General features: G+C 45.0%; 1 protein-coding gene across 1 annotated transcript in view; it reads left to right on the top strand.

Moving 5' to 3' along the window:
- Positions 1 to 26,372, top strand: part of LOC135523356 (calcineurin subunit B type 1-like) — a 64,294-nt gene extending 37,922 nt beyond the window's left edge. The window contains exons 3-6 of the mRNA XM_064949977.1: positions 10,693 to 10,869; positions 17,945 to 18,004; positions 18,333 to 18,517; positions 21,902 to 26,372. Of these exons, the coding sequence (XP_064806049.1) occupies positions 10,693 to 10,869; positions 17,945 to 18,004; positions 18,333 to 18,517; positions 21,902 to 21,949 (470 nt within the window). The 3' untranslated portion in view covers positions 21,950 to 26,372. The remainder of the gene's footprint in view (positions 1 to 10,692; positions 10,870 to 17,944; positions 18,005 to 18,332; positions 18,518 to 21,901) is intronic.
- Positions 26,373 to 27,500: the final 1,128 nt, after the last annotated feature.

The raw sequence follows: 27,500 nt of genomic DNA, 5'->3' as shown, positions 1-27,500 counted from the left end.
AAGAGAGTGGGAGAGAGAGAGAGAGAGAGACAGAGAGAGATGCAGAGATAGAGAGAGAGAGAGAGAGAGATGCAGACCAAGAGTTAGAGGGGGAGAGAGAGAGAGAGAGAGAGAGGGGGAGAGATGCAGAGAGAGAGACAGAGAGAGAGAGAGAGAGGGAGACCGAGAGTTAGAGGGGGAGAGAGAGAGAGAGAGGGAGACAGAGAGAGATGCAGAGAGAGAGACAGAGAGAGATGCAGGGAAGGGACTCAGGGGGTATGCTAATTAGGAATAGAGCAGACCTAACTCACTCCATTAAATTAATCAAAACAGGAACATTCTACATTTGGCTAGAAATTCAGAAGGAAATTATTCTAACAGAGAAAAATGTCCTCCTGTGTGCTACCTATATCCCCCCACTAGAATCCCCATACTTTAATGAAGACAGCTTCTCCATCCTGGAGGGGGAAATCAATCATTTCCAGGCCCAGGGACATGTACTAGTCTGTGGTGACCTAAATGCCAAAACCGGACAAGAACCTGACACCCTCAGCACACAGGGGGACAAACACCTACCTGGAGGTGACAGCATTCCCTCCCACATATGCCCCCCTAGGCACAACTATGACAACATAACCAACAAAAACGGGTCACAACTCCTGCAGCTCTGTCGCACGCTGGGTATGTACATAGTCAATGGTAGGCTTCGAGGGGACTCCTATGGTAGGTACACCTATAGCTCATCTCTTGGCAGTAGTACTGTAGACTACTTTATCACTGACCTCAACCCAGAGTCTCTCAGAGCGTTCACAGTCAGCCCACTGACACCCCTATCAGACCACAGCAAAACCACAGTCTACTTAAACAGAGCAATACTCAATCATGAGGCATCAAAGCCAAAGTAACTGAGTAACATTAATTAAGAAATGCTATAGATGGAAGGAATGCAGTTTGGAAACCTACCAAAAAACAATTAGGCAACAGCAAATTCAATCCCTTTTAGACAATTTCCTGGGTAAAATGTTCCACTGTAATAGTGAAGGTGTAAACTTGGCAGTAGAAAATCTCAACAGTATATTTGACCTCTCAGCTTCCCTATCAAATCTAAAAATCTCAAATAGAAAACCGAAGAAAATTAACAACAATGACAAATGGTTTGATGAAGAATGCAAAAATCTAAGGAAGAAATTGAGAAACCTGTCCAACCAAAAACATAGAGACCCGGAAAACCTGAGTCTACGCCTTCACAATGGTGAATCACTAAAACAATACAGAAATACACTAGGGAAAAAGAAGGAACAGCATGTCAGAAATCAGCTCAATGTAATTGAAGAATCCATAGACTCTAACCACTTCTGGGAAAATTGGAAAACACTAAACAAACAACAACACGAAGAATTATCTATCCAAAATGGAGATGTATGGGTAAACCACTTCTCTCTTCTTTTTGGCTCTATAACAAAGAATAAAGAGCAAAAATATATACATGATCAAATACAGATCTTAGAATCAACTATTAAAGACTACCAGAACTCACTGGATTCTACAATTACATTGAATGAGTTACAGGACAAAATAAAAACCCTCCAACCCAAAAAGGCCTGTGGTGTTGATGGTATCCTCAATGAAATGATCAAATATATAGACAACAAATTCCAATTGGCTATACTAAAACTCTTTAACATCATCCTTAGCTCTGGCATCTTCCCCAATATTTGGAACCAAGGACTGATCACCCCAATCCACAAAATTGGAGACAAATTTGACCCCAATAACTACCGTGGAATATGCGTCAACAGTAACCTTGGGAAAATCCTCTGCATTATCATTAACAGCAGACAAGTACATTTCCTCAATGAAAACAATGTACTGAGCAAATGTCAAATTGGCTTTTTACCAAATTACCGTACAACAGACCATGTATTCACCCTGCACACCCTAATTGACAACCAAACAAACCAAAACAAAGGCAAAGTCTTCTCATTTTAGTTTGTATGATATCAGGAAGGTGGTGTTTTAACATGAGTTCTGTAAGCTAGTGGTGAATACTGAGACACCTGGACATGGAGCTAGTGGTGAATACTGAGACACCTGGACATGGAGCTAGTGGTGAATACTGAGACACCTGGACATGGAGCTAGTGGTGAATACTGAGACACCTGGACATGGAGCTAGTGGTGAATACTAAGACACCTGGACATGGAGCTAGTGGTGAATACTGAGACACCTGGACATGGAGCTAGTGGTGAATACTGAGACATCTGGACATGGAGCTAGTGGTGAATACTGAGACACCAACTGGACCTGGAGCTAGTGGTGAATACTGAGACACCTGGACATGGAGCTAGTGGTGAATACTGAGACACCTGGACCTGGATCTAGTGGTGAATACTGAGACACCTGGACATGGAGCTAGTGGTGAATACTGAGACACCTGGACATGGAGCTAGTGGTGAATACTGAGACACCTGGACATGGAGCTAGTGGTGAATACTGAGACACCTGGACATGGAGCTAGTGGTGAATACTGAGACACCTGGACATGGAGCTAGTGGTGAATACTGAGACACCTGGACATGGAGCTAGTGGTGAATACTGAGACACCTGGACATGGAGCTAGTGGTGAATACTGAGACACCTGGACATGGAGCTAGTGGTGAATACTGAGACACCTGGACATGGAGCTAGTGGTGAATACTGAGACACCTGGACATGGAGCTAGTGGTGAATACTGAGACACCTGGACATGGAGCTAGTGGTGAATACTGAGACACCTGGACATGGAGCTAGTGGTGAATACTGAGACACCTGGACATGGAGCTAGTGGTGAATACTGAGACACCTGGACATGGAGCTAGTGGTGAATACTGAGACACCAACTGGACCTGGACCTGGATCTAGTGGTGAATACTGAGACACCAACTGGACATGGAGCTAGTGATGAATACCGAGACACCTGGACATGGAGCTAGTGGTGAATATTGAGACACCTGGACATGGAGCTAGTGATGAATACTGAGACACCTGGACATGGAGCTTGTGGTGAATATTGAGACACCTGGACATGGAGCTAGTGGTGAATACTGAGACACCTGGACATGGAGCTAGTGGTGAATATTGGGACACCTGGACTTGGAGCTGGTGGTGAAGACTGAGTCACCTGGACATGGAGCTAGTGGTGAATACTGAGACACCCACTGGACATGGATCTAGTGGTGAATACTGAGACACCCACTGGACATGGATCTAGTGGTGAATACTGTGACACCTGGACATGCAGCTTGTGGTGAATACTGAGTCACCAACTGGACCTGCCTTTCAGAACTCACCTGCCTGATATCATACAAACTAAAATATATAAACCCACACCAACCTAGGATAGGGAGTGGCTGGAACAAACCTAACAGGAGAAACACAGAGATAAAGGCTCATTTCAACAACCTAAAGAACAGGAGACACACAGAGATAAAGGCCCTGTTCAACAACCTAAAGAACAGGAGACACACAGAGATAAAGGCTCTGTTCAACAACCTAAAGAACAGGAGAAACACAGAGATAAAGGCTCTGTTCAACAACCTAAAGAACAGGAGAAACAGAGATAAAGGCCCTGTTCAACAACCTAAAGAACAGTAGAAACACAGAGATAAAGGTCCTGTTCAACAACCTAAAGAATAGTAGAAACACAGAGATAAATGCCCTGTTCAACAACCTAAAGAACAGGAGAAACACAGAGATAAAGGCCCTGTTCAACAACCTAAAGAACAGGAGACACACAGAGATAAAGGCCCTTTTCAACAACCTAAAGAACAGGAGACACACAGAGATAAAGGCCCTGTTCAACAACCTAAAGAACAGGAGAAACACAGAGATAAAGGCCCTGTTCAACAACCTAAAGAACAGGAGACACACAGAGATAAAGGCCCTGTTCAACAACCTAAAGAACAGGACACACACAGAGATAAAGGCCCTGTTCAACAACCTAAAGAACAGGAGACACACAGAGATAAAGGCCCTGTTCAACAACCTAAAAAACAGGACACACACAGAGATAAAGGCCCTGTTCAACAACCTAAAGAACAGGAGAAACACAGAGATAAAGGCTCTGTTCAACAACCTAAAGAACAGTAGAAACACAGAGATAAATGCCCTGTTCAACAACCTAAAGGATAGGAGACACACAGAGATAAAGGCCCTGTTCAACAACCTAAAGAACAGGAGACACACAGAGATAAAGGCTCTGTTCAACAACCTAAAGAACAGGAGAAACACAGAGATAAAGGCCCTGTTCAACAACCTAAAGAACAGGAGACACACAGAGATAAAGGCCCTGTTCAACAACCTAAAGAACAGGAGAAACACAGAGATAAAGGCTCATTTCAACAACCTAAAGAACAGGAGACACACAGAGATAAAGGCTCTGTTCAACAACCTAAAGAACAGGAGAAACACAGAGATAAAGGCCCTGTTCAACAACCTAAAGAACAGGAGAAACACAGAGATAAAGGCTCTGTTCAACAACCTAAAGAACAGGAGAAACACAGAGATAAAGGCTCTGTTCAACAACCTAAAGAACAGGAGAAACACAGAGATAAAGGCTCATTTCAACAACCTAAAGAACAGGAGACACACAGAGATAAAGGCTCTGTTCAACAACCTAAAGAACAGGAGACACACAGAGATAAAGGCCCTGTTCAACAACCTAAAGAACAGGAGAAACACAGAGATAAAGGCTCTGTTCAACAACCTAAAGAACAGGAGAAACACAGAGATAAAGTGGGTGTAGTTTTTGGTTTGTCATTATGGGTTATTTTGTGTAGATTGATGAGGGGAAAAAAACTATTGAATCCATTTTAGAATAAGGCTGTTACGTAACACAACGAGGGGAAAAGGTCTAGGGATCTGAATACTTGGAGACATTTCAAGCTAGGGAGACGCTTTTACCCAAACCAACTTGCAGTCATTCACACACACATTCTGGTATCGGTGGTTCCAGCAGGAATTGAATTCACTGTCTTAGCGACGCAAGCCCCCGTGCTCTACCAGCAGGAATTGAACCCACTGTCTTAGCGACGCTAGCCCCCGTGCTCTACCAGCAGGAATTGAACCCACTGTCTTAGCTACGCTAGTCCCCGTGCTCTACCAGCAGGTATTGAACCCACTGTCTTAGCGACGCTAGCCCCCGTGCTCTACCAGCAGGAATTGAACCCACTGTCTTAGCGATGTAAGCCCCCGTGCTCTACCAGCAGGAATTGAATCCACTGTCTTAGCGACGCTAGCCCCCGTGCTCTACCAGCAGGAATTGAATCCACTGTCTTAGCGATGTAAGCCCCCGTGCTCTACCAGCAGGAATTGAACCCACTGTCTTAGCGACGCTAGCACCCGGGCTCTACCAGCAGGAATTGAACCCACTGTCTTAGCGACACTAGCCCCCGTGCTCTACCAGCAGAAATTGAACCCACTGTCTTAGCGACGCTAGCCCCTGTGCTCTACCAGCAGGAATTGAACACACTGTCTTAGCGACACTAGCCCCCGTGCTCTACCAGCAGGAATTGAATCCACTGTCTTAGCGACGCTAGCCCCCGTGCTCTACCAGCAGGAATTGAACCCACTGTCTTAGCGACGCTAGCCCCCGGGCTCTACCGGCAGGAATTGAACCCACTCTGTTAGCGACGCTAGCCCCCGGGCTCTACCAGCAGGAATTGAACCCACTGTCTTAGCGACGCTAGCACCCGGGCTCTACCAGCAGGAATTGAACCCACTGTCTTAGCAACGCTAGCCCCCGTGCTCAACCAGCAGGAATTGAACCCACTGTCTTAGCAACGCTAGCCCCCGTGCTCTACCAGCAGGAATTGAACCCACTGTCTTAGCGACGCAAGCCCCCGGGCTCTAACAGCAGGAATTGAACCCACTGTCTTAGCAACGCTAGCCCCCGTGCTCTACCAGCAGGAATTGAACCCACTGTCTTAGTGACGCTAGCCCCCGTGCTCTACCAGCAGGAATTGAACCCACTGTCTTAGCGACGCTAGCCCCCGTGCTCTACCAGCAGGAATTGAACCCACTGTCTTAGCGACACTAGCCCCGTGCTCTACCAGCAGGAATTGAACCCACTGTCTTAGCGATGTAAGCCCCGTGCTCTACCAGCAGGAATTGAACCCACTGTCTTAGCGACGCTAGCCCCTGTGCTCTACCAGCAGGAATTGAACACACTGTCTTAGCGACACTAGCCCCCGTGCTCTACCAGCAGGAATTGAATCCACTGTCTTAGCGACGCTAGCCCCCGTGCTCTACCAGCAGGAATTGAACCCACTGTCTTAGCGACGCTAGCCCCCGGGCTCTACCAGCAGGAATTGAACCCACTCTGTTAGCGACGCTAGCCCCCGGGCTCTACCAGCAGGAATTGAACCCACTGTCTTAGCGACGCTAGCACCCGGGCTCTACCAGCAGGAATTGAACCCACTGTCTTAGCAACGCTAGCCCCGTGCTCAACCAGCAGGAATTGAACCCACTGTCTTAGCAACGCTAACAGCAGGAATTGAACCCACTGTCTTAGCCCCCCCGTGCTCTACCAGCAGGAATTGAACCCACTGTCTTAGTGACGCTAGCCCCCGTGCTCTACCAGCAGGAATTGAACCCACTGTCTTAGCGACGCTAGCCCCCGGGCTCTACAAGCAGGAATTGAACCCACTCTCTTAGCGACGCTAGCCCCCGGGCTCTACCAGCAGGAATTGAACCCACTGTCTTAGCGATGCAAGCCCCCGTGCTCTACCAGCAGGAACTGAACCCACTGTCTTAGCGATGTAAGCCCCCGTGCTCTACCAGCAGGAATTGAACCCACTGTCTTAGCGACGCTAGCCCCCGTGCTCTACCAGCAGGAATTGAACCCACTGTCTTAGCGATGTAAGCCCCCGTGCTCTACCAGCAGGAATTGAACCCACTGTCTTAGCGACGCTAGCCCCCATGCTCTCCCAGCAGGAATTTAACCCACTGTCTTAGCGACGCTAGCCCCCGTGCTCTACCAGCAGGAATTGAACCCACTGTCTTAGCGATGCAAGCCCCCGTGCTCTACCAGCAGGAACTGAACCCACTGTCTTAGCGATGTAAGCCCCCGTGCTCTACCAGCAGGAATTGAACCCACTGTCTTAGCGACGCTAGCCCCCGTGCTCTACCAGCAGGAATTGAACCCACTGTCTTAGCGATGTAAGCCCCCGTGCTCTACCAGCAGGAATTGAACCCACTGTCTTAGCGACGCTAGCCCCCATGCTCTACCAGCAGGAATTGAACCCACTGTCTTAGCGACACTAGCCCCCATGCTCTACCAGCAGGAATTGAACCCACTGTCTTAGCGACGCTAGCACCCGGGCTCTACCAGCAGGAATTGAACCCACTGTCTTAGCGACACTAGCCCCCGTGCTCTACCAGCAGGAATTGAACACACTGTCTTAGCGATGTAAGCACCCGGGCTCTACCAGCAGGAATTGAACACACCCACTGTCTTAGCGACGGGTTCAATTTAACTACAGAGGAACACAACTCTGTTCCCGCTTGCTCATACTGATGGCCTCAAACACGTTGTCTGACTAAAACCAACAGCCCAGTTTCCTGCTCCTAGTACAGGCTGCGCTATTCAACCATGTTTCTGACACCTAGCCTTGAACAGGACGTTTAAGGATGCGTTGTGTGTACAGCTATGTCTGCTCCGATAGCTCATGGGTTATGACACCTAATAAGGCTTTAGACAGGCAGACCAATTCTGATCTTTTTTTTGTTCACTAATTGTTTTTGTTTTTTTGACTGATCAGAACAGCTCTGAAAAAGATCTGGTGTGAAAAGATCTGATGTGATTGGTCAAAAGATCAATTAGTGGGGGGGGGGGGGGAAGAAAAACATATTAGAATTGTTCTGCCTGGGTTAATGCAGCCATAGTGGTATTAGCCAGACTCAAACACACAATTGATTTAGAGAAGACATTTGAAATATGGAGTAGCAAAGCATCGCTTTGGGTCCTCAAATTCAAATCTAGATGTCACGGTTTTCGTTGTGGGAAGGAGGAGCGGACCAAAATGCAGCGTGGTTGTGATTCATTTTATTTAAATCGAGAGACGAGAGACTATACACGAATAAACTAACAAAATAACAAACGTGCGAAAACCTAAACAGCCCTATCTGGTGCAAGACACAGAGACAGGAACAATCACCCACAAACACACAGTGAAACCCAGGCTACCTAAATATGGTTCCCAATCAGAGACAATGACTAACACCTGCCCCTGATTGAGAACCATATCAGGCCAAACACAGAAACAGACAAACTAGACATACAACATAGAATGCCCACTCAGATCACACCCTGACCAATCAAAACATAGAAACATTCAAATAAACTATGGTCAGGGCGTGACAGTACCCCGCCTCCCCCAAGGTGCGGACTAGACCTCAAAGCCAGTTCCACTGCTTTGCTTTGTTCTTCTCATTTAATAAGGCGGGGGGGGGGCAGTATACTGGGTCACGTGATCATGGTGTGTCTGAATAAGCTTATACTGTTGTTAGTATCTGTGTTATTACAGGGTTTAGCCCATGCTCTTGTGAGAGGGGACAACAACAAAACGAGGTGGGATCAGTATTCTCTGTAATGGCAGGAGCTCTACAGGGCAGGAAACTCTCGTCGGGGACTGGGACATCTAGGGCTGTTTGTACTACCCACATCGACAACACAACTGAACTGGAAGATTTCAGGGAATGTTTGTAGATAACTTGATCTTTGTGTTTGTTTCCGCCTGTGTTTTAAAGTATGTTGTTGTCTCAGGTCCGTATCAGGTCTGTTGTTGTATCAGGTCTGTTGTTGTATCAGGTCTGTTGTTGTATCAGGTCTGTTGGTGTATCAGGTCTGTTGGTGTATCAGGTCTGTTGGTGTATCAGGTCTGTTGGTGTATCAGGTCTGTTGGTGTATCAGGTCTGTTGTTGTATCAGGTCTGTTGGTGTATCAGGTCTGTTGGTGTATCAGGTCTGTTGGTGTATCAGGTCTGTTGGTGTATCAGGTCTGTTGGTGTATCAGGTCTGTTGTTATATCAGGTCTGTTGTTGTATCAGGGTCTGTTGTTGTATCAGGTCTGTTGGTGTATCAGGTCTGTTGGTGTATCAGGTCTGTTGTTGGGTCTGTTGTTGTATCAGGTCTGTGTTGGGTCTGTTGGTGTATCAGGTCTGTTGGTGTATCAGGTATGTTGTTATATCAGGTCTGTTGGTGTATCAGGTCTGTTGGTGTATCAGGTCTGTTGTTGTATCAGGTCTGTTGGTGTATCAGGTCTGTTGTTGGGTCTGTTGTTGTATCAGGTCTGTGTTGGGTCTGTTGTTGTATCAGGTCTGTGTTGGGTCTGTTGTTGTATCAGGTCTGTACCAGGGTCTGTTGGTGTATCAGGTCTGTTGTTGTATCAGGTCTGTTGTTGTATCAGGTCTGTGTTGGGTCTGTTGTTGTATCAGGTCTGTACCAGGGTCTGTTGATGTATCAGGTCTGTGTTGGGTCTGTTGTTGTATTAGGTCTGTTGGTGTATCAGGTCTGTGTTGGGTCTGTTGTTGTATCAGGTCTGTTGGTGTATCAGGTCTGTGTTGGGTCTGTTGTTGTATCAGGTCTGTTGGTGTATCAGGTCTGTTGGTGTATCAGGTCTGTTGTTGTATTAGGTCTGTTGTTGTATCAGGTCTGTTGTTGTATCAGGTCTGTGTTGGGTCTGTTGTTGTATTAGGTCTGTTGTTGTATCAGGTCTGTTGGTGTATCAGGTCTGTATCGGGTCTGTTGTTGTATTAGGTCTGTTGTTGTATCAGGTCTGTTGTTGTATCAGGTCTGTGTTGGGTCTGTTGTTGTATTAGGTCTGTTGTTGTATCAGGTCTGTTGTTGTATCAGGTCTGTTGATGTATCAGGTCTGTTGGTGTATCAGGTCTGTTGTTGTATCAGGTCTGTTGTTGTATCAGGTCTGTTGTTGTATCAGGTCTGTTGATGTACCAGGTCTGTTGTTGTATCAGGTCTGTGTTGGGTCTGTTGTTGTATCAGGTCTGTTGATGTACCATGGTCTGTTGTTGTATCAGGTCTGTGTAGGTAGGGAGGAAGTCAGTAGTCATTGTGTGTGTTGGTACAAGGTTTGCTGGGTAACCAGGCATGTGTTAATGTGTTGCATGTCTATATTCCAGGAGATCTAGGTCAGCTGATACCTTTTACTGAGATACAGTGCCTTGCGAAAGTATTCGGCCCCCTTGAACTTTGCGGCCTTTTGCCACATTTCAGGCTTCAAACATAAAGATATAAAACTGTATTTTTTTGTGAAGAATCAACAACAAGTGGGACACAATCATGAAGTGGAACGACATTTATTGGATATTTCAAACTTTTTTAACAAATCAAAAACTGAAAAATTGGGCGTTCAAAATTATTCAGCCCCCTTAGGTTAATACTTTGTAGCGCCACCTTTTGCTGTGATTACAGCTCTAAGTCGCTTGGGGTATGTCTCTATCAGTTTTGCACATCGAGAGGGTCTGGATGTCTGGATAAGAGGGTCTGGATGTCTGGATAAGAGGGTCTGCCAGTTAAATGACCTCACTGTATTGGAACCTCTCTGCTCCCAATGTGTACTGTATGTTTAACTGCCTGGTTTCTCTCTCTCTCTTTTCTCCTGTCTCCTTCTCTTTTTTCTCCTATCTCTCTCTCTCTCTCTCTCTCTCTCTCCTCCAGTCGATGCTGATGAGATTAAGCGTCTGGGAAAGAGGTTTAAGAAACTGGACCTAGATAACTCTGGATCCCTTAGCGTGGAGGAGTTCATGTCCCTGCCTGAACTCCAGCAGAACCCGCTGGTCCAGAGGGTCATCGACATCTTCGACACCGATGGAAACGGAGAGGTGGACTTCAAGGGTAAGCCAGAGTAGACTGGTCCCAGATCTGTTGTGTCCTTCTATAGCCTGGTCCCAGATCTGTTGTCTCCTTCTATAGCCTGGTCCCAGATCTGTTGTCACCTTCTATAGCCTGGTCCAGGATCTGTTGTCTCCTTCTATAGCCTGGTCCCAGATCTGTTGTCTCCTTCTATAGCCTGGTCCCAGATCTGTTGTCTCCTTCTATAGCCTGGTCCCAGATCTGTTTGTGCTTTTTCCTACGCCATTATGCACGACTATTCCATATGGAACAGACTGGCACACACCCAGGCTACAGACAGAGTACTCTACACAATACATTAATACAAATAAAAAATCAACTTTATTTAACGAGGCAAGTCAGTTAATTAAGAACAAATTCTTATTTTCAATGAAGGCCTAGGAACAGTGGGTTAACTGCCTGTTCAGGGGCAGAACGACAGATTTGTACCTTGTCAGCTCGGGGGTTTGTACTTGCAACCTTCTGGTTACTAGTCCAACTCTCTAACCACTAGGCTACACTGCCACCCTATATATATATATAATAGGCTGGTTTGAGACGTGAGCTAGTGACTGGAAGGTTGCGAATTCGAATCCTGGGTCTGACGGAGAAAATCAGGAGGGAAATGAGAATGCCAACTGTAGAGTTGCTGGTATCAAATCGTAGATGTCATTGCCTGACGTTGTGCCCTTGAGCAAGGCACTTCCACAACAACTGCTCCACGGCGCCCAGTGTGGCAGTCCCCTGCTCCAAACTCTCTAACCTGTGTATATACAGTGCATTTCCACATTTTGTTACGCTACAGCCTTATTCTAAAATGGATTAAAAATGTTTCCCCCTCATCAATCTACACACAATACCCATAATGACAAAGCAAAAATATGTTATTTTTTGTTGTTGAAATATCACATTTACATAAGTATTCAGACCCTTTACTCAGTACTTTGTTGAAGAACATTTTGCAGTGATTACAGCCTCAAGGTATACCACTACAAGCTTGGCACACCTGTATTTGGGAAGATTCTCACATTCTTCTCTGCAGATCCTCTCAAGCTCTGTCAGGTTGGACAGGGAACGTCGCTGCACAGCAATTTTCAGGTCTCTCCAGAGATGTTTGATCGGGTTCAAGTCCAGGCTCTGGAGCAGGTTTTCATCAAGATGGCCACTCCATTATAGACTGAATACCAGCTGACTAATTATTCCCTAAATAGTTATTGCATAGTTTGGAGCTGTGCTTTGGGTCATTGTCCTGTTGTAGGAGGAAATTGGCTCCAATTAAGTGCCATCCACAGGGTATGGCATGGCGTTGCAAAATGGAGTGATAGCCTTCCTTCTTCAAGATCCCTTTTACCCTGTACAAATCTCCCACTTAATCCCCACGTAAGCACCCCCAGACCCTCGCCCCCAGACCATCACATTGCCTCCACCATGCTTGACAAATGGCGTCAAACACTCTTCCAGCATCTTTTATTTTTTTCTGCGTCTCACGCGTGTTCTTGATCCGAACACCACAAGATTCGTCTGTCCATAACACTTTTTTACAATCTTTCTCTGTCCAGTGTCTGTGTTTATTTGTCCATCTTAATCTTTTCTTTTAATTGGCCAGTCTGAGACATGGCTATTTCTTTGCAACTCTGCCTAGAAGGCCAGCATCTCCTCCAAAGAAGGTCAGCATTCACTGTGACATTGAGACTGGTGTTTTGTGGGTATTATTTAATGAAGCTGCCAGTTGCGGACTTGTGAGGCGTCTGTTTCTCAAACTAGACACTATAATGTACTTGTCCTCTTGCTCAGTTGTGCACCGGGGCCTCCCAGTCCTCTTCCCACTCCTCTTTCTATTCTGGTTAGAGCCAGTTTGCTCTGTTCTGTGAAGGAAGTAGTACACAGTGTTGTATGAGATCTTCAGTTACTTGGCAATTTCTCACATGGAATAGCCTTAATTTCTCAGAACAAGAATAGACTGACAAGTTTCAGAAGAACGTTCTTTGTTTCTGGCCATTTTGTGCTTGTAATCGAACCCACAAATGCTGATGCTCCAGATACTCAAGTAGTCTAAAGGCCAGTTTTATTGCTTCTTTAATCAGTTAATCAATTAGTCTTTTAAAATGATATACTTGGATTAGCTAACACAACGTGCCATTGGAACACAGGAGTGATGCTTGCTGATAATGGGCCTCTGTTCGCCTATGTAGATATTCCATTAAAAATCAGCCGTTTCCAGCTACAATAGTCATTTACAACATTAACAATGTCTACACTGTATTTCTGATGTATTGCTGTTAATTTATCTGTCAACATGGGCACCCTTATTGATATCATCCTGGCCAACTTGCCCTCTAAATACACCTCTGCTGTTTTCAACCAGGATCTCAGCGATCATTGCCTGCGTCCGTTATGGGTCCACAGTCAAACCATCACCCCTCATCACTGTCAAACGCTCCCTAAAACATTTCTGCGAGCAGGCCTTTCTAATCGACCTGGCCCGGGTATCCTGGAAGGATATTGACCTCATCCTGTCAGTAGAGGATGCCTGGTTGTTCTTTAAAAGTGCTTTCCTCACCATCTTAAATAAGCATGCCCCATTCAAAAAATGTAGAACTAAGAACAGATACATGCCATGGTTCACTCCAGACTTGACTGCCCTTGACCAGCACAAAACACCCTGTGACGTACTGCACTAGCTTCAAATATGCAACTTTTCAGGGAAGTCAGGAACCAATACACACAGTCAGTTAGGAAAGCTAAAGCTAGCTTTTTCAAACAAAAATTTGCATCTTGCAGCACTAATTCTAAAAGGTTTTGTGACACTGTAAAGTCCATGGAGAATAAGAGCACCTCCTTCCAGCTGCCCACTACACTGAGACTAGGAAACACTGTCACCACCGATAAATCCACAATATTTGAGCATTTCAAAAAGCATTTCTCTACGGCTGGCCATGCTTTCCATCTGGCTATCCCAACCCCGGCCAACAGCTCTGCATGGGGGTGACAGTGTTGCAACTGGCCCAAGCCCCCCCCCCGCTTCTCCTCCACCCAAACCCAGATAGCTGATGTTCTGAAAGAACTGCAACATCTGGAAGGGGGAAACACTCTAGACCCAAACTGTTACAGACCTATATCCATCCTGCCCTGTCTTCCTAAAGTCTTCGACAGCCAGGTGAACAAACAGATCAACGATCATTTCGAATCCCACCGTACCGTCTCCGCTGTGCAATCTGGTTTCCGAGCTGGTCACAGGTCATCATAACCTCCATCGATAAAAGACACTAATGAGGGCCTCCCGGGGGGCGCAGTGGTCTAGCTAGCTGTGCCACCAGAAACTCTGGGTTCGCGCCCAGGCTCTGTCGCAGCCGGCCGCGACCGGGGGGTCTGTGGAGCGATGCACAATTGGCCTAGCGTCGTCCGGGTTAGCGAGGGTTTGGCCGGTAGGGATATCCTTGTCTCATCGCGCACTAGCGACTCCTGTGGCGGGACGGGAGCAGTGCACGCTAACCTGGTCGCCAGGTACATGGTATTTCCTCCGACACATTGGTGCGGCTGGCTTCCGGGTTGTATGCGTGCTGTTTTAAGAAGCAGTGCGGCTTGGTTGGGTTGAGTTTCGGAGGACGCATGGCTTTCGACCTTCGTCTCTCCCGAGCCCGTACGGGAGTTGTAGCGATGAGACAAGATAGTAGCTACTAACAATTGGATACCACGAAATTGGGGAGAAAAGGGGGTAAAATTCAACAACAACAAAAAAGACTGTGCAGTACTGTGCAGCCGTCTTCATCGACCTGGCCAAGGCTTTCGACTCTGTCAATCACCGTATTCTTATTGGCAGACTCAACAGCCTTTGTTTCTCTAATGACTGCTTTGCCTACTTCTCGGGTAGAGTTCAGTGTTTCAAATCGGAGGGCCTGTTGTCCGGACCTCTGGCAGTCTCTATGGGGGTGCCACAGGGTTCAATTCTCGGGCCGACTCTCTTCTCTGTATACATCAATGATGCGGGTGATTCTTTGATCCACCTCTATGCAGACGACACCATTCTGTATACATCTGGCCCTTCTTTGTGTTAACAAACCTCCAAATGAGCTTCAACGCCATACACCACTACTTCCATGGTCTCCAACTGCCCTTAAATGCTAGTAAAACTACATGCATGCTCTTCATCCGATCGCTGCCCGCACCCGCCCGCCCGACTACCATTACTACTCTGGACGATTCCGACTTAGAATATGTCGACAACTATAAATACCTAGGTGTCTGGTTAGACTATAAACTCTCCTTCCAGACTCACATTAATTAAGCATCTCCAATCCAAAGTTAAATCTAGAATCGGCTTCCTATTTCGCAACAAAGCCTCTTTTACTCATGCTGTCAAACATACCCTCGTAAAACTGACTATCCTGCCGATCCTGGACTTTGGTGATGTCATTTGCAAAATAGCCTCCAACACTCTACTCAGCAAATGGGATGCATCCAATCACAGTGCCATCCATTTTGTCACCAATGCCCCATATACTACCCACCACTGCGACCTGTATGCTCTCGTTGGCAGGTCCTCGCTACATATTCGTCGCCAAACCCACTGGCTCCAGGTCATCTATAAGTCTTTGCTAGGTAAAGCTCCACCTAATCTCAGCTCACTGGTCACCATAACAACACCCACCCGTAGCACGCGCTTCAGCAGGTATATTTCACTGGTCATCACCAAAGCCAACACCTCATTTGGCCGTCTTTCCTTCCAGTGACAGGAAACAAATTGTAAAAATCACTGAAGTTGGAGACTTATATCTCCCTCACTAACTTGAAGGGTCAGAGCAGCTTACCGATCGCTGCAGTTGTACATCTGTAAATAGCCCATCCAACTAACCAACTACCTACCTCATCCCCAGATTTGTTTTTGTTTTTCTGCTCTTTTGCACACCAGTATTTCTACTTGCACATCTTCTTCTGCACATACAGTGCCTTTCGAAAGTATTTTGCAAGGAGAAATGGGAAAAAATTTCAGTCTCTCGATGTGCAAAACTGATAGAGACATACCCCAAGCGACTTACAGCTGTAATCGCAGCAAAAGGTGGCGCTACAAAGTATTAACTTAAGGGGGCTGAATAATTTTGCACGCCCAATTTTTCAGTTTTTGATTTGTTAAAAAAGTTTGAAATATCCAATAAATGTCATTCCACTTCATGATTGTGTCCCACTTGTTGTTGATTCTTAACAAAAAAAATACAGTTTTATATCTTTATGTTTGAAGCCTGAAATGTGTCAAAAGGTCGCAAAGTTCAAGGGGGCCGAATACTTTCGCAAGGCACTGTATATCACTCCAGTGTAAATTGCTATTTTGTAATTACTTCGCCACTATTGGCCTATTTATTGCCTTACCTCCTCATTTGCACACACTGTATACAGATCTTTCTATTGTGTTATTGACTGTACGTTTGTTTATTCCATGTGTAACTGTTGTTTTTGTTGCACTGCTTTGCCTGATCTTGGCCAGGTCGTAGTTGTAAATGAGAACTTGTTCTCAACTGGCCTAACTGGTTAAATAAAGGTGTTCTCAACTGGCCTAACTGGTTAAATAAAGGTGTTCTCAACTGGCCTACCTGGTTAAATAAAGGTGTTCTCAACTGGCCTAACTGGTTAAATAAAGGTGTTCTCAACTGGCCTACCTGGTTATATAAAGGTGTTCTCAACTAGCCTACCTGGTTAAATAAAGGTTGTCTCTAACCACTAGGCTACCTGTCTCTAACCACTAGGCTACCTGTCTCTAACCACTAGGCTACCTGTCTCTAACCACTAGGCTACCTGCTCTAATCACTAGGCTACCTGTCTCTAACCACTAGGCTACCTGCTCTAACCAATAGGCTACCTGCTCTAACCACTAGGCTACCTGCTCTAACCACTAGGCTACCTGTCTCTAACCACTAGGCTACCTGTCTCTAACCACTAGGCTACCTGCTCTAATCACTAGGCTACCTGTCTCTAACCACTAGGCTACCTGCTCTAACCAATAGGCTACCTGCTCTAACCACTAGGCTACCTGCCTCTAACCACTAGGCTACCTTCTCTAACCACTAGGCTGGCTACCTGCTCTAACCACTAGGTTACCTTCTCTAACCACTACCTTCTCTAACCACAAAACAAGACAGTCGCAACGAGATCACCTAAACACAGGACAGTCACAACTAGATCACCTGAACACAAGACAGTCACAACTAGATCACCTGAACACAAGACAGTCACAACTAGATCACCTGAACACAAGACAGTCACAACTAGATCACCTGAACACAAGACAGTCACAACTAGATCACCTGAACACAAGACAGTCACAACTAGATCACCTGAACACAAGACAGTCACAACTAGATCACCTGAACACAAGACAGTCACAACTAGATCACCTGAACACAAGACAGTCACAACTAGATCACCTGGACACAGGACAGTCACAACTAGATCACCTGAACACAAGACAGTCACAACTAGATCACCTGAACACAAGACAGTCACAACTAGATCACCTGGACACAGGACAGTCACAACTAGATCACCTGAACACAAGACAGTCACAACTAGATCACCTGAACACAAGACAGTCACAACTAGATCACCTGAACACAAGACAGTCACAACTAGATCACCTGAACACAAGACAGTCACAACTAGATCACCTGGACACAGGACAGTCACAACTAGATCACCTGAACACAAGACAGTCACAACTAGATCACCTGGACACAGGACAGTCACAACTATTATTACTTTAGGCCCAGATTCAATCCGGACAGCTGAAGATCCACGTTATAGCGTGATTGATGTTTAAAGGTCATTCGCAATTGATCCAACATATGCCGCGTTTACTGTGAATTGCGTTCTAAAAGATGCAAAGCCCGAAACGGAGCGATGGGATTGGATTGAATTTAGCCCCAAGTAGTAGTCTGCTGTTGTGTTTTACGAAGAGACTTATGAATGCATAAAGTACTGCATTTGCATGTGATCACTCCCGTAGTGCATTTAAAAAGTCTAGCATAGGCTGCATACAAGCAGTCATATGAAGTCTAACTAACTCTGAACCATCTCTCCCCCCCATCAGAATTCATCGAGGGAGTCTCACAGTTCAGTGTCAAGGGGGACAAGGAGTCAAAGCTTCGGTGTAAGTAGACAAATCTACTGCAGATCCATCTCCGCTACTTCCTCTCCATCTACACACCGTTTCACAAAGTCACAACGATGTGTACGACAAAAGACAAAACCAAAAGCGCTATGTGGTTGTTTATTCTCTATTTACACGCGTTCCTGCTTCCTTCCCCTCCTCCAGTCGCCACAGTAGAAACAGAATGCCTGATGGTTAATGATGAGGCGTTCTCCGAAACACCAAAACAAAGCTCTGTGTTCAAACCACTGTTGTCTATTTACACGCGCATTCCTGCATACTCCCTCCTACACCTCTTTCTCCCATCCTCTCCACCTCCCCTCTCTAGTTGCCTTCCGGATCTACGACATGGACAAGGATGGCTACATCTCCAACGGAGAGCTCTTCCAGGTGCTGAAGATGATGGTAGGAAACAACCTGAAGGACACCCAGCTGCAGCAGATTGTGGACAAGACCATCATCAACGCAGACAAGGACGGAGACGGCAGGATATCCTTCGAAGAGTTCTGCTTAGTAAGTCTGAGGTCTAACCGTGTTGTCCGGGGGGGAACCGTGTTGCCCGGGGGGAACCGTGTTGTCCGGGGGAACCGTGATGTCCGGGGGAACCATGTTGTCCGGGGTGGAACTGTGTTGTCCGGGGGGGAACTGTGTTGTCCGGGGGGAACCGTGATGTCCGGGGGGAACCGTGTTGTTCGGGGGGGAACTGTGTTGTCCGGGGGAACTGTGTTGTACGGGGGCACTGTGTTGGGGTGGTTAAAGAAAATCTCTTGACATTTTTCCAAAGTTCTGATAGGAGGATTCCTGGTATCTGTAAGGAACAAGCAACCCTAATCGTGGGGGGTTGCACAGTTCTGGAACATGCTCTATCCCTGCTTGTTCCTTACAGATACCAGGAACAAGCAACCCTAATCGTGGGGGGTTGCACAGTTCTGGAACATGCTCTATCCCTGCTTGTTCCTTACAGATACCAGGAACAAGCAACCCCATTCGTGGAGGGTTGCACAGTTCTGGAACATGCTCTATCCCTGCTTGTTCCTTACAGATACCAGGAACAAGCAACCCTATTTGTGGGGGGGGGGGGGGTTGCACCTTAGAGATTGCTGCCCCAACGTATATAGAGACATTGGACACTGGTCACTTCAATGTCTACATACTTTTTTTATCCACTTCATATGTAAATACTGTATTCTAGTCATGGTTCATCATATATAACTACTGCTGCCCACTTCATATGTAAATACTGTATTCTAGTCATGGGTTCATCCTGCTGTCCACTTCATATGTAAATACTGTATTCTAGTCGTGGTTCATCCTGCCGTCCACTTCATATGTAAATACTGTATTCTAGTCATGGTTCATCCTGCTGTCCACTTCATATGTAAATACTGTATTCTAGTCATGGTTCATCCTGCTGTCCACTTCATATGTAAATACTGTATTCTAGTCGTGGTTCATCCTGCTGTCCACTTCATATGTAAATACTGTATTCTAGTCGTGGTTCATCCTGCTGTCCACTTCATATGTAAATACTGAATTCTAGTCATGGTTCATCCTGCCGTCCACTTCATATGTAAATACTGTATTCTAGTCGTGGTTCATCATATATAACTACTGCTGCCCACTTCATATGTAAATACTGTATTCTAGTCGTGGTTCATCCTGCTGTCCACTTCATATGTAAATACTGTATTCTAGTCATGGTTCATCCTGCTGTCCACTTCATATGTAAATACTGTATTCTAGTCGTGGTTCATCCTGCTGTCCACTTCATATGTAAATACTGTATTCTAGTCGTGGTTCATCCTGCTGTCCACTTCATATGTAAATACTGTATTCTAGTCGTGGTTCATCCTGCTGTCCACTTCATATGTAAATACTGTATTCTAGTTGTGGTTCATCCTGCTGTCCACTTCATATGTAAATACTGTATTCTAGTCGTGGTTCATCCTGCTGTCCACTTCATATGTAAATACTGTATTCTAGTCGTGGTTCATCCTGCTGTCCACTTCATATGTAAATACTGTATTCTAGTCGTGGTTCATCCTGCTGTCCACTTCATATGTAAATACTGTATTCTAGTCGTGGTTCATCCTGCTGTCCACTTCATATGTAAATACTGTATTCTAGTCGTGGTTCATCCTGCTGTCCACTTCATATGTAAATACTGTATTCTAGTCGTGGTTCATCCTGCTGTCCACTTCATATGTAAATACTGTATTCTAGTCAGGGTTCATCCTGCTGTCCACTTCATATGTGAATACTGTATTCTAGTCATGGTTCATCCTGCTGTCCACTTCATATGTGAATACTGTATTCTAGTCATGGTTCATCCTGCTGTCCACTTCATATGTGAATACTGTATTCTAGTCGGGGATCATTCTTTTTTTACAGTATTTCCCAATCCCTTAATTTTTTTCACATTTTTGTAACGTTACAGCCTTATTCTAAAAATGATTAAAAAAATAAAAATCCTCAGCAATCTACACACAATACCCCATAATGGCAGAAATGATGAGACTATGAGACTCAAAATTGAGCTCAGGTCCATCCTGTTTCCATTGATCATCCTTGAGATGTTTCTACAACTTGATTGGAGTCCACCTGTGGTCAATTCAATTGATTGGACATGATTTGGAAAGGCACACACCTGTCTATATAAGGTCCCACAGTTGACAGTGCATGTCAGAGCAAAAACCAATCCTTGAGGTTGAAGAAATGGTACGTAGAGCTACAGCAGCATTGAAGGTCCCCAAGAATACAGTGGACTCCATTTTTCTTAAATGGAAGAAGTTTGGAATCACCAAGACTCATTGCGTTTACTTGATAGCTACCTACACAAATAGCTAGCGAGAACAGTGTTAATAAGATAAATTCATTAAAAAGATTAAAAGCAATACAAATAAGTTATCCAGTAGGCATCTACTGAGGGAGCTAAGAGCTTGGTTTGGTTTGAGCTGGTTGGACCATGGTCATATTTGGTTTGAGCTGATTGGACCATGGTTATATTTGGTTTGAGCTGATTGGACCATGGTTATAATTGGTTTGAGCTGATTGGACCATGGTTATAATTGGTTTGAGCTGATTGGACCATGGTTCTATTTGGTTTGAGCTGATTGGACCATGGTTATAATTGGTTTGAGCTGATTGGACCATGGTTATAATTGGTTTGAGCTGATTGGACCATGGTTATGATTGGTTTGAGCTGATTGGACCATGGTTATAATTGGTTTGAGCTGGAGCAGGTTGTTGTGGAGGGATTGTGTGACTTCATTTGAAGAGACTCATTCATATAAATAGCTGAGAGTGCAGGACAGTATTAAAGAACAAGAGTTAACAGCATACAGTAGTGATACTAGTATTAAGGGGTTAACAGCATACAGTAGTGATACTAGTATTAAGGGGTTAATTGCATACAGTAGTTATACTAGTATTAAGGGGTTAACAGCATACAGTAGTGATACTAGTATTAAGGGGTTAACAGCATACAGTAGTGATACTAGTATTAAGGGGTTAACAGCATACAGTAGTGATACTAGTATTAAGGGGTTAACAGCATACAGTAGTGATACTAGTATTAAGGGGTTAACAGCATACAGTAGTGATACTAGTATTAAGGGGTTAACTGCATACAGTAGTTATTCTAGTAGTGAGTTGTCTCTCTTAGGTAGAACCATGTTGCCAATAGCGTTAAGAATCAATCTGTTCCAACCTGCTTTTGGAATTAGAATTGGAACTAGAATTTCAACTAGAATTGGAATTAGAATTTGAATTCGAATTGGAACTAGAATTTCAACTAGAATTGGAAGTAGAATTGAATTAGAATTGGAATTAGAATTGGAATTAGAACTAGAATAACAATCCTAACTCAAGACTTGTGTTCCTCCTCTCTTCTCCTAGGTGGTGGGTGGCCTTGACATACACAAAAAGATGGTGGTGGACGTGTGAGCCCCCCCCTCCGCTCCCCCCCCCCCCCCGCTTTCTTCTCCATCTGTCTCTGAAGATCTGCCCAAGACATCTGACAAACGCTCTCTGTGTATTTCAATGGAAATATTCTCTCTCTCCTTGAAGCCACTTTTTTTCTTAAGAAACCACGAGCCTCGTGAAGCCAACTGTGTTATTGAACTCCGATCCTCTCAATAACCCCAAGAAAGACAGATATTCTTGTTTGTAAAGAACATCCCAGTTCAATGGAGGAGGGAGGGGGAGAAATGTTTGCTTGTTTATATTTAGTTAATTTTTTTTTTATATATATTTATTTTCGTTCTGGTCTCTCTTTTTTTTTAAATACACAAATACTCATGTATATCTATAATGGCTCTCTCGTGGTTAAATGTGACGTTATCTGAGGTGTTACATTAAATACAAATACTTGATTTCAGTTACAATTGAAAAAAGTAGGGTGTGAAGTGCCAACCAGGACATACCCAGAAACCAGCTGATATTGTTATTACTATGAACTATCCACGTCGTTGTCAGTGATGGATGACTAGTGTGTGAAACATCAAGCGTTCCTACATCGTCACATGATGACTAGTGTGTGATACGTCAAGCGTTCCTACTTCATCACATGATGACTAGTGTGTGATACGTCAAGCGTTCCTACTTCATCACATGATGACTAGTGTGTGATACGTCAAGCGTTCCTACATCGTCACATGATGACTAGTGTGTGAAACGTCAAGCGTTCCTACATCGTCACATGATGACTAGTGTGTGATACGTCAAGCGTTCCTACTTCATCACATGATGACTAGTGTGTGATACGTCAAGCGTTCCTACGTCGTCACATGATGGTTAGATGCACATTTTATTTTCACAAATAAACAGCAATTTCTTTTGTTCCATTTCCATCCTCTTGAGCAAGTTGTGATTAGATCAGTTAAACTTCCAATCACATGAAACATACAATATAATGTTATTGTAACATGAATGTTTTATTTATAGTTACTTATATTGTCGGAAATTATTATTCTGTTTCTTGTCAGACTTTCTGGAAGAAAAAACCCCGAAATGTCAAGTAGAGATACATGCCAAGAAAGTGTTTTCGTCATTTATTGACTTTGATGACATATTTTTACGTTGAACAGTCTGCATTGGTCTACATAAGTCACCCAATCCAAAGTAACAGGTAGCCTGGCAGTTAGAGGTTAGCCAGCATCCAGAGGGTTGCCAGTTTGAAACCCGAGGTCTGATGGGAAAAATCGTTTGGGAAGTGAACAGGCAACGAGATGGTTGTTGGTATCAAATCCTAGGTGATCTTGAGCAAGGCACTTAACCCCGTACAGCAACTGTTCCACGGGTTCCGTGGTAAGGCTGCTCCAACCTGTGTGTGTGTGTGTGTGTGTGTGTGTCTTTCGGAGGGTTTTGGAATAGTCACGTTTCAGTTGCATCTTGAATAAAGTGGCCTAGAGCGCATCACTCAAATTGAAGAATCTCTCTTCAAGTCATGGAGCGCATCTATGAAAATCTATTGTATTACATTTTGAACTGAAGTTTGGAGGAATATCCTGAGCCTAATGACATCGAGATTGAAAAAAATTCTCGACATTGATTGTAAATGTCAGTGTGTTATTGAGACAACATGTAAGGGATAATCAACAAGAGGCTATACGTTCTATGGAAAATAATGCACGACGTGGAAGGTGTGTTCCACGACGCGCTAGCGGAGCGAAACTAACCTTCCACTGAGTTGCACTATTTCCCAGAGAGCCTGAGTTGATTAATGCTTTTATACCCCAGCTATAAATTAAACACGTTTGCCGCTAGAAATGTGTTCATTTGCAAAGTAGCTAGAAAGTTGCCACGGGAACCAAACAAACAGACTTGCTAGTTTAGTTGTTAACCAAACCATCTGTCCAAGCTTGCTATAATGAAAATCGAATTCAACAATGCCGTTTTTCAAATATACTTTTGTTTTTAAAAGCAGCTTAAACATAGAACATGTAAGAATGAACTATAGCCATTGAATTCTACCGTGCTGATGTACTGTGTGTAATAGGGAAATAATGCACGCTCTAGAATGCCCTTCAAGCCAATCAGAAACGAGTATCCAACAATGCCATGGTATAAATAATGGAAAGGCATCGTATTGAGACTCAACTGTAGGCCGCATTGTTCGTTTTGTAACCAATGGACACTGAGTGTACAAAACATTAAGAACACCATCCTAATATTGAGTTGCACCCACCCCCAACCCTTTGCACTCAAAACAGCCTCAATTCGTCAGTGCATGGACTCTACAAGGTGTTGAAAGCATTCCACAGGGATGCTGATCCATGTTGACTCCATTACTTCCCACAGTTGTAATCAAGTTGGCAGGATGTTCTTTGGCTGGTGGACCATTCTTGATACACACGGGAAACTGTGGAGCATGGAAAAACCCAGCAGCATTGCAGTTCTTGGTACAAAACCAGTGTGCCTGGCACATACTAACATACCCTGTTCAAAGGCACTTAACTCTGTTGTCTTGCCCATTCACCATCTGTCTGAATCTGCACACATACACAATCTGTCTAAATTGTATCAGGGCTTAAAAATCATTCTTTAACCTCCCCTTCATCTATGCTGATTTTTATTTTAAACGTTTATTTAACTAGGCAAGTCAGTTAAGAACAAATTCTTATTTTACAATGACGGCCTACCCCGGGACAAACCCTCCCCTAACGACGCTGGGCCAATTGTGTGCCGCCCTATGGGCCTCCCGATCACAGACGGTTATGATACAGCCCGAGATCAAACACGGGTCTGTAGTGACGCCTCTAGCACTGAGATGCAGTGCATTAGACCACTGTGATACAGCCTGGATTCGAACCCGGGTCTGTAGTGATGCCTCTAGCACTGAGATGCAGTGCATTAGACCGCTGCGCCACTCGGAAGCAGATTTTATAATCGACTTCATCCCCTTCACCTGGATTCACCTGGTCAGCCTACGTCAACGGATAGAGGAGGCAGGTGTTCCTAATGTTTTGTCCACTCAGTGTGTACACTGTGTATACTGGATTAGGTAAATGTTATCAATGTGCAAATGGGATGGTGTATATTTTAATGTTTCTTCTTCCACTGCTTGTTTTCCTATCACGAACGCCTCATCGTTCCTCTCCCTCTGCGGTATTAAAAGCAGGGAGATTAACACAAGCATTTACCAAACTACCGTATTTAAAGGGGAGGTGGGCATCCCTGGCAAAATGTAATAACAAAATGGTGTGTCGGGTTGGCTTTGAGTGACCTGATAGGTGGGTTTGGACACCAGTGATTTGTTGTCGGGTTGGCTTTGAGTGACCTGATAGGTGGGTTTGGACACCAGTGATTTGTTGTCGGGTTGGCTTTGAGTGACCTGATAGGTGGGTTTGGACACCAGTGATTTGTTGTCGGGTTGGCTTTGAGTGACTTGATAGGTGGGTTTGGACACCAGTGATTTGTTGTCGGGTTGGCTTTGAGTGACCTGATAGGTGGGTTTGGACACCAGTGATTTGTTGTCGGGTTGGCTTTGAGTGACCTGATAGGTGGGTTTGGACACCAGTGATTTGTTGTCGGGTTGGCTTTGAGTGACCTGGTAGGTGGGTTTGGACACCAGTGATTTGTTGTCGGGTTGGCTTTGAGTGACCTCATTTCCTGGTATGGACACCAGTGATTCTAGTGAGAAACATTGAGTTGGAGAGTCATCGGATGTGTATCGAACGGCACCCTATTCCCTATGTGGTGCACTACTTTTGACCAGGGTTGGCACCCTATTCCCTATGTAGTGCACTACTTTTGACCAGGCCTCATAGGACTCTGGTCAAAACGCCTCCCATTTGCTTGCAGGATTTTGGTTGCGCATGTAGATGAGCCATTTAAATAAACCCCTTGTTAATTAACACATGAATGGTGATGTTAGTAATTGTGATGTTTAATCGTCTACTGGTGGCGACAATATGGATATGTTCGCATTATGAAACAATAATCCAAACAAACTGAACTATTGAAGTGTTTCGTATTTTCCTCCCGGATCAACGAGTCTTATTTGATTTCCCAGTAAAAGGTCTGTTTCCCCCGTCGACTGCTACACACTGCACTCTGCTTTCACGGGGAGATATGATGCTGTTGGTTTTTGTATATATGTATTTATGCAGTTCCATCTTTCTGTTCTGTTGTCCTTATAGTTCCAGACTGCTCCTTAGTTTTGTAACTGCTACTTTTTCTATTTTTTTTTTTGAAGGAGACTGTTTTTTTGTGTGTTTTTTTTGTTTAGTATGTGGAAAATGAAAATGGTTTAAGTTTGAGATTTCCTTTTCCCCTTTTCTCTGCATTCTGCATCTGATGCTGTGAGACTGTTGGAAACGTGATACTGTATGACAATAACAAATAAATACACTTTGAAACATTGTAAGTATTGGCTTTGTGTGATCACTTTGTTTCCCTGGTGTGTAGGGGGGAGGGGGTTCCGTTTCCCTGGTGTGTAGGGGGGTTCCGTTTGCCTGGTGTGTAGGGGGGTTCCGTTTCCCTGGTGTGCAGGGGGGTTCCGTTTGCTTGGTGTGTAGGGGGGTTCCGTTTCCCTGGTGTGTAGGGGGGTTCCGTTTGCCTGGTGTGTAGGGGGGTTCCGTTTCCCTGGTGTGTAGGGGGGTTCCGTTTCCCTGGTGTGTAGGGGGGTTCCGTTTGCCTGGTGTGTAGGGGGGTTCCGTTTCCCTGGTGTGTAGAGGGGGTTCCGTTTGCCTGGTGTGTAGGGGGGTTCCGTTTGCCTGGTGTGTAGGGGGGTTCCGTTTCCCTGGTGTGTAGGGGGGTCCGTTTGCCTGGTGTGTAGGGGGGTTCCGTTTCCCTGGTGTGTAGGGGGGTTCCGTTTGCCTGGTGTGTAGGGGGGGGTTCCGTTTCCCTGGTGTGTAGAGGGGGTTCCGTTTGCCTGGTGTGTAGGGGGGTTCCGTTTGCCTGGTGTGTAGGGGGGGGTTCCGTTTCCCTGGTGTGTAGGGGGGTCCGTTTGCCTGGTGTGTAGGGGGGTTCCGTTTCCCTGGTGTGCAGGGGGGGGTTCTGTTTGCCTGGTGTGTAGGGGGGGGTTCCGTTTGCCTGGTGTGTAGGGGGGGGTTCCGTTTGCCTGGTGTGTAGGGGGGGGGTTCCGTTTGCCTGGTGTGATGGTTAATGGACCAAGATGGCAGACGCTACACAGTCTCACAAAACATAACAGTTTCACACTACAGTTTTCACACATTTATTAACATTAAGTCATATTTGCACGTTGACTTACGCTACCGTTCAAAAATGTACATTTTTTGTCCATTAAAATAACTTAAAATTGATCAGAAATACAGTGTAGACATTGTTAATGTTGTAAATGACTGTTGTAGCTGGAAACGGCAGATTTTTCAATGGAATATCTACATAGGCGTACAGAGGCCCATTATCAGCAACCATCACTCCTGTGTTCCAATGGCACGTTGTGTTAGCTAATCCAAGTTTATCATTTTAAAAGGCTAATTGATCATTAGAAAATCCTTTTGCAATTATGTTAACACATGTCATGTTCTGA

The sequence above is a fragment of the Oncorhynchus masou genome, chromosome 31 (genome assembly GCF_036934945.1).
Source record: "Oncorhynchus masou masou isolate Uvic2021 chromosome 31, UVic_Omas_1.1, whole genome shotgun sequence".
NCBI lineage: Eukaryota > Metazoa > Chordata > Actinopteri > Salmoniformes > Salmonidae > Oncorhynchus > Oncorhynchus masou.
Note: the sequence above shows the minus strand (reverse complement) of the source record. Positions and strands in the feature narration are given on the sequence as shown.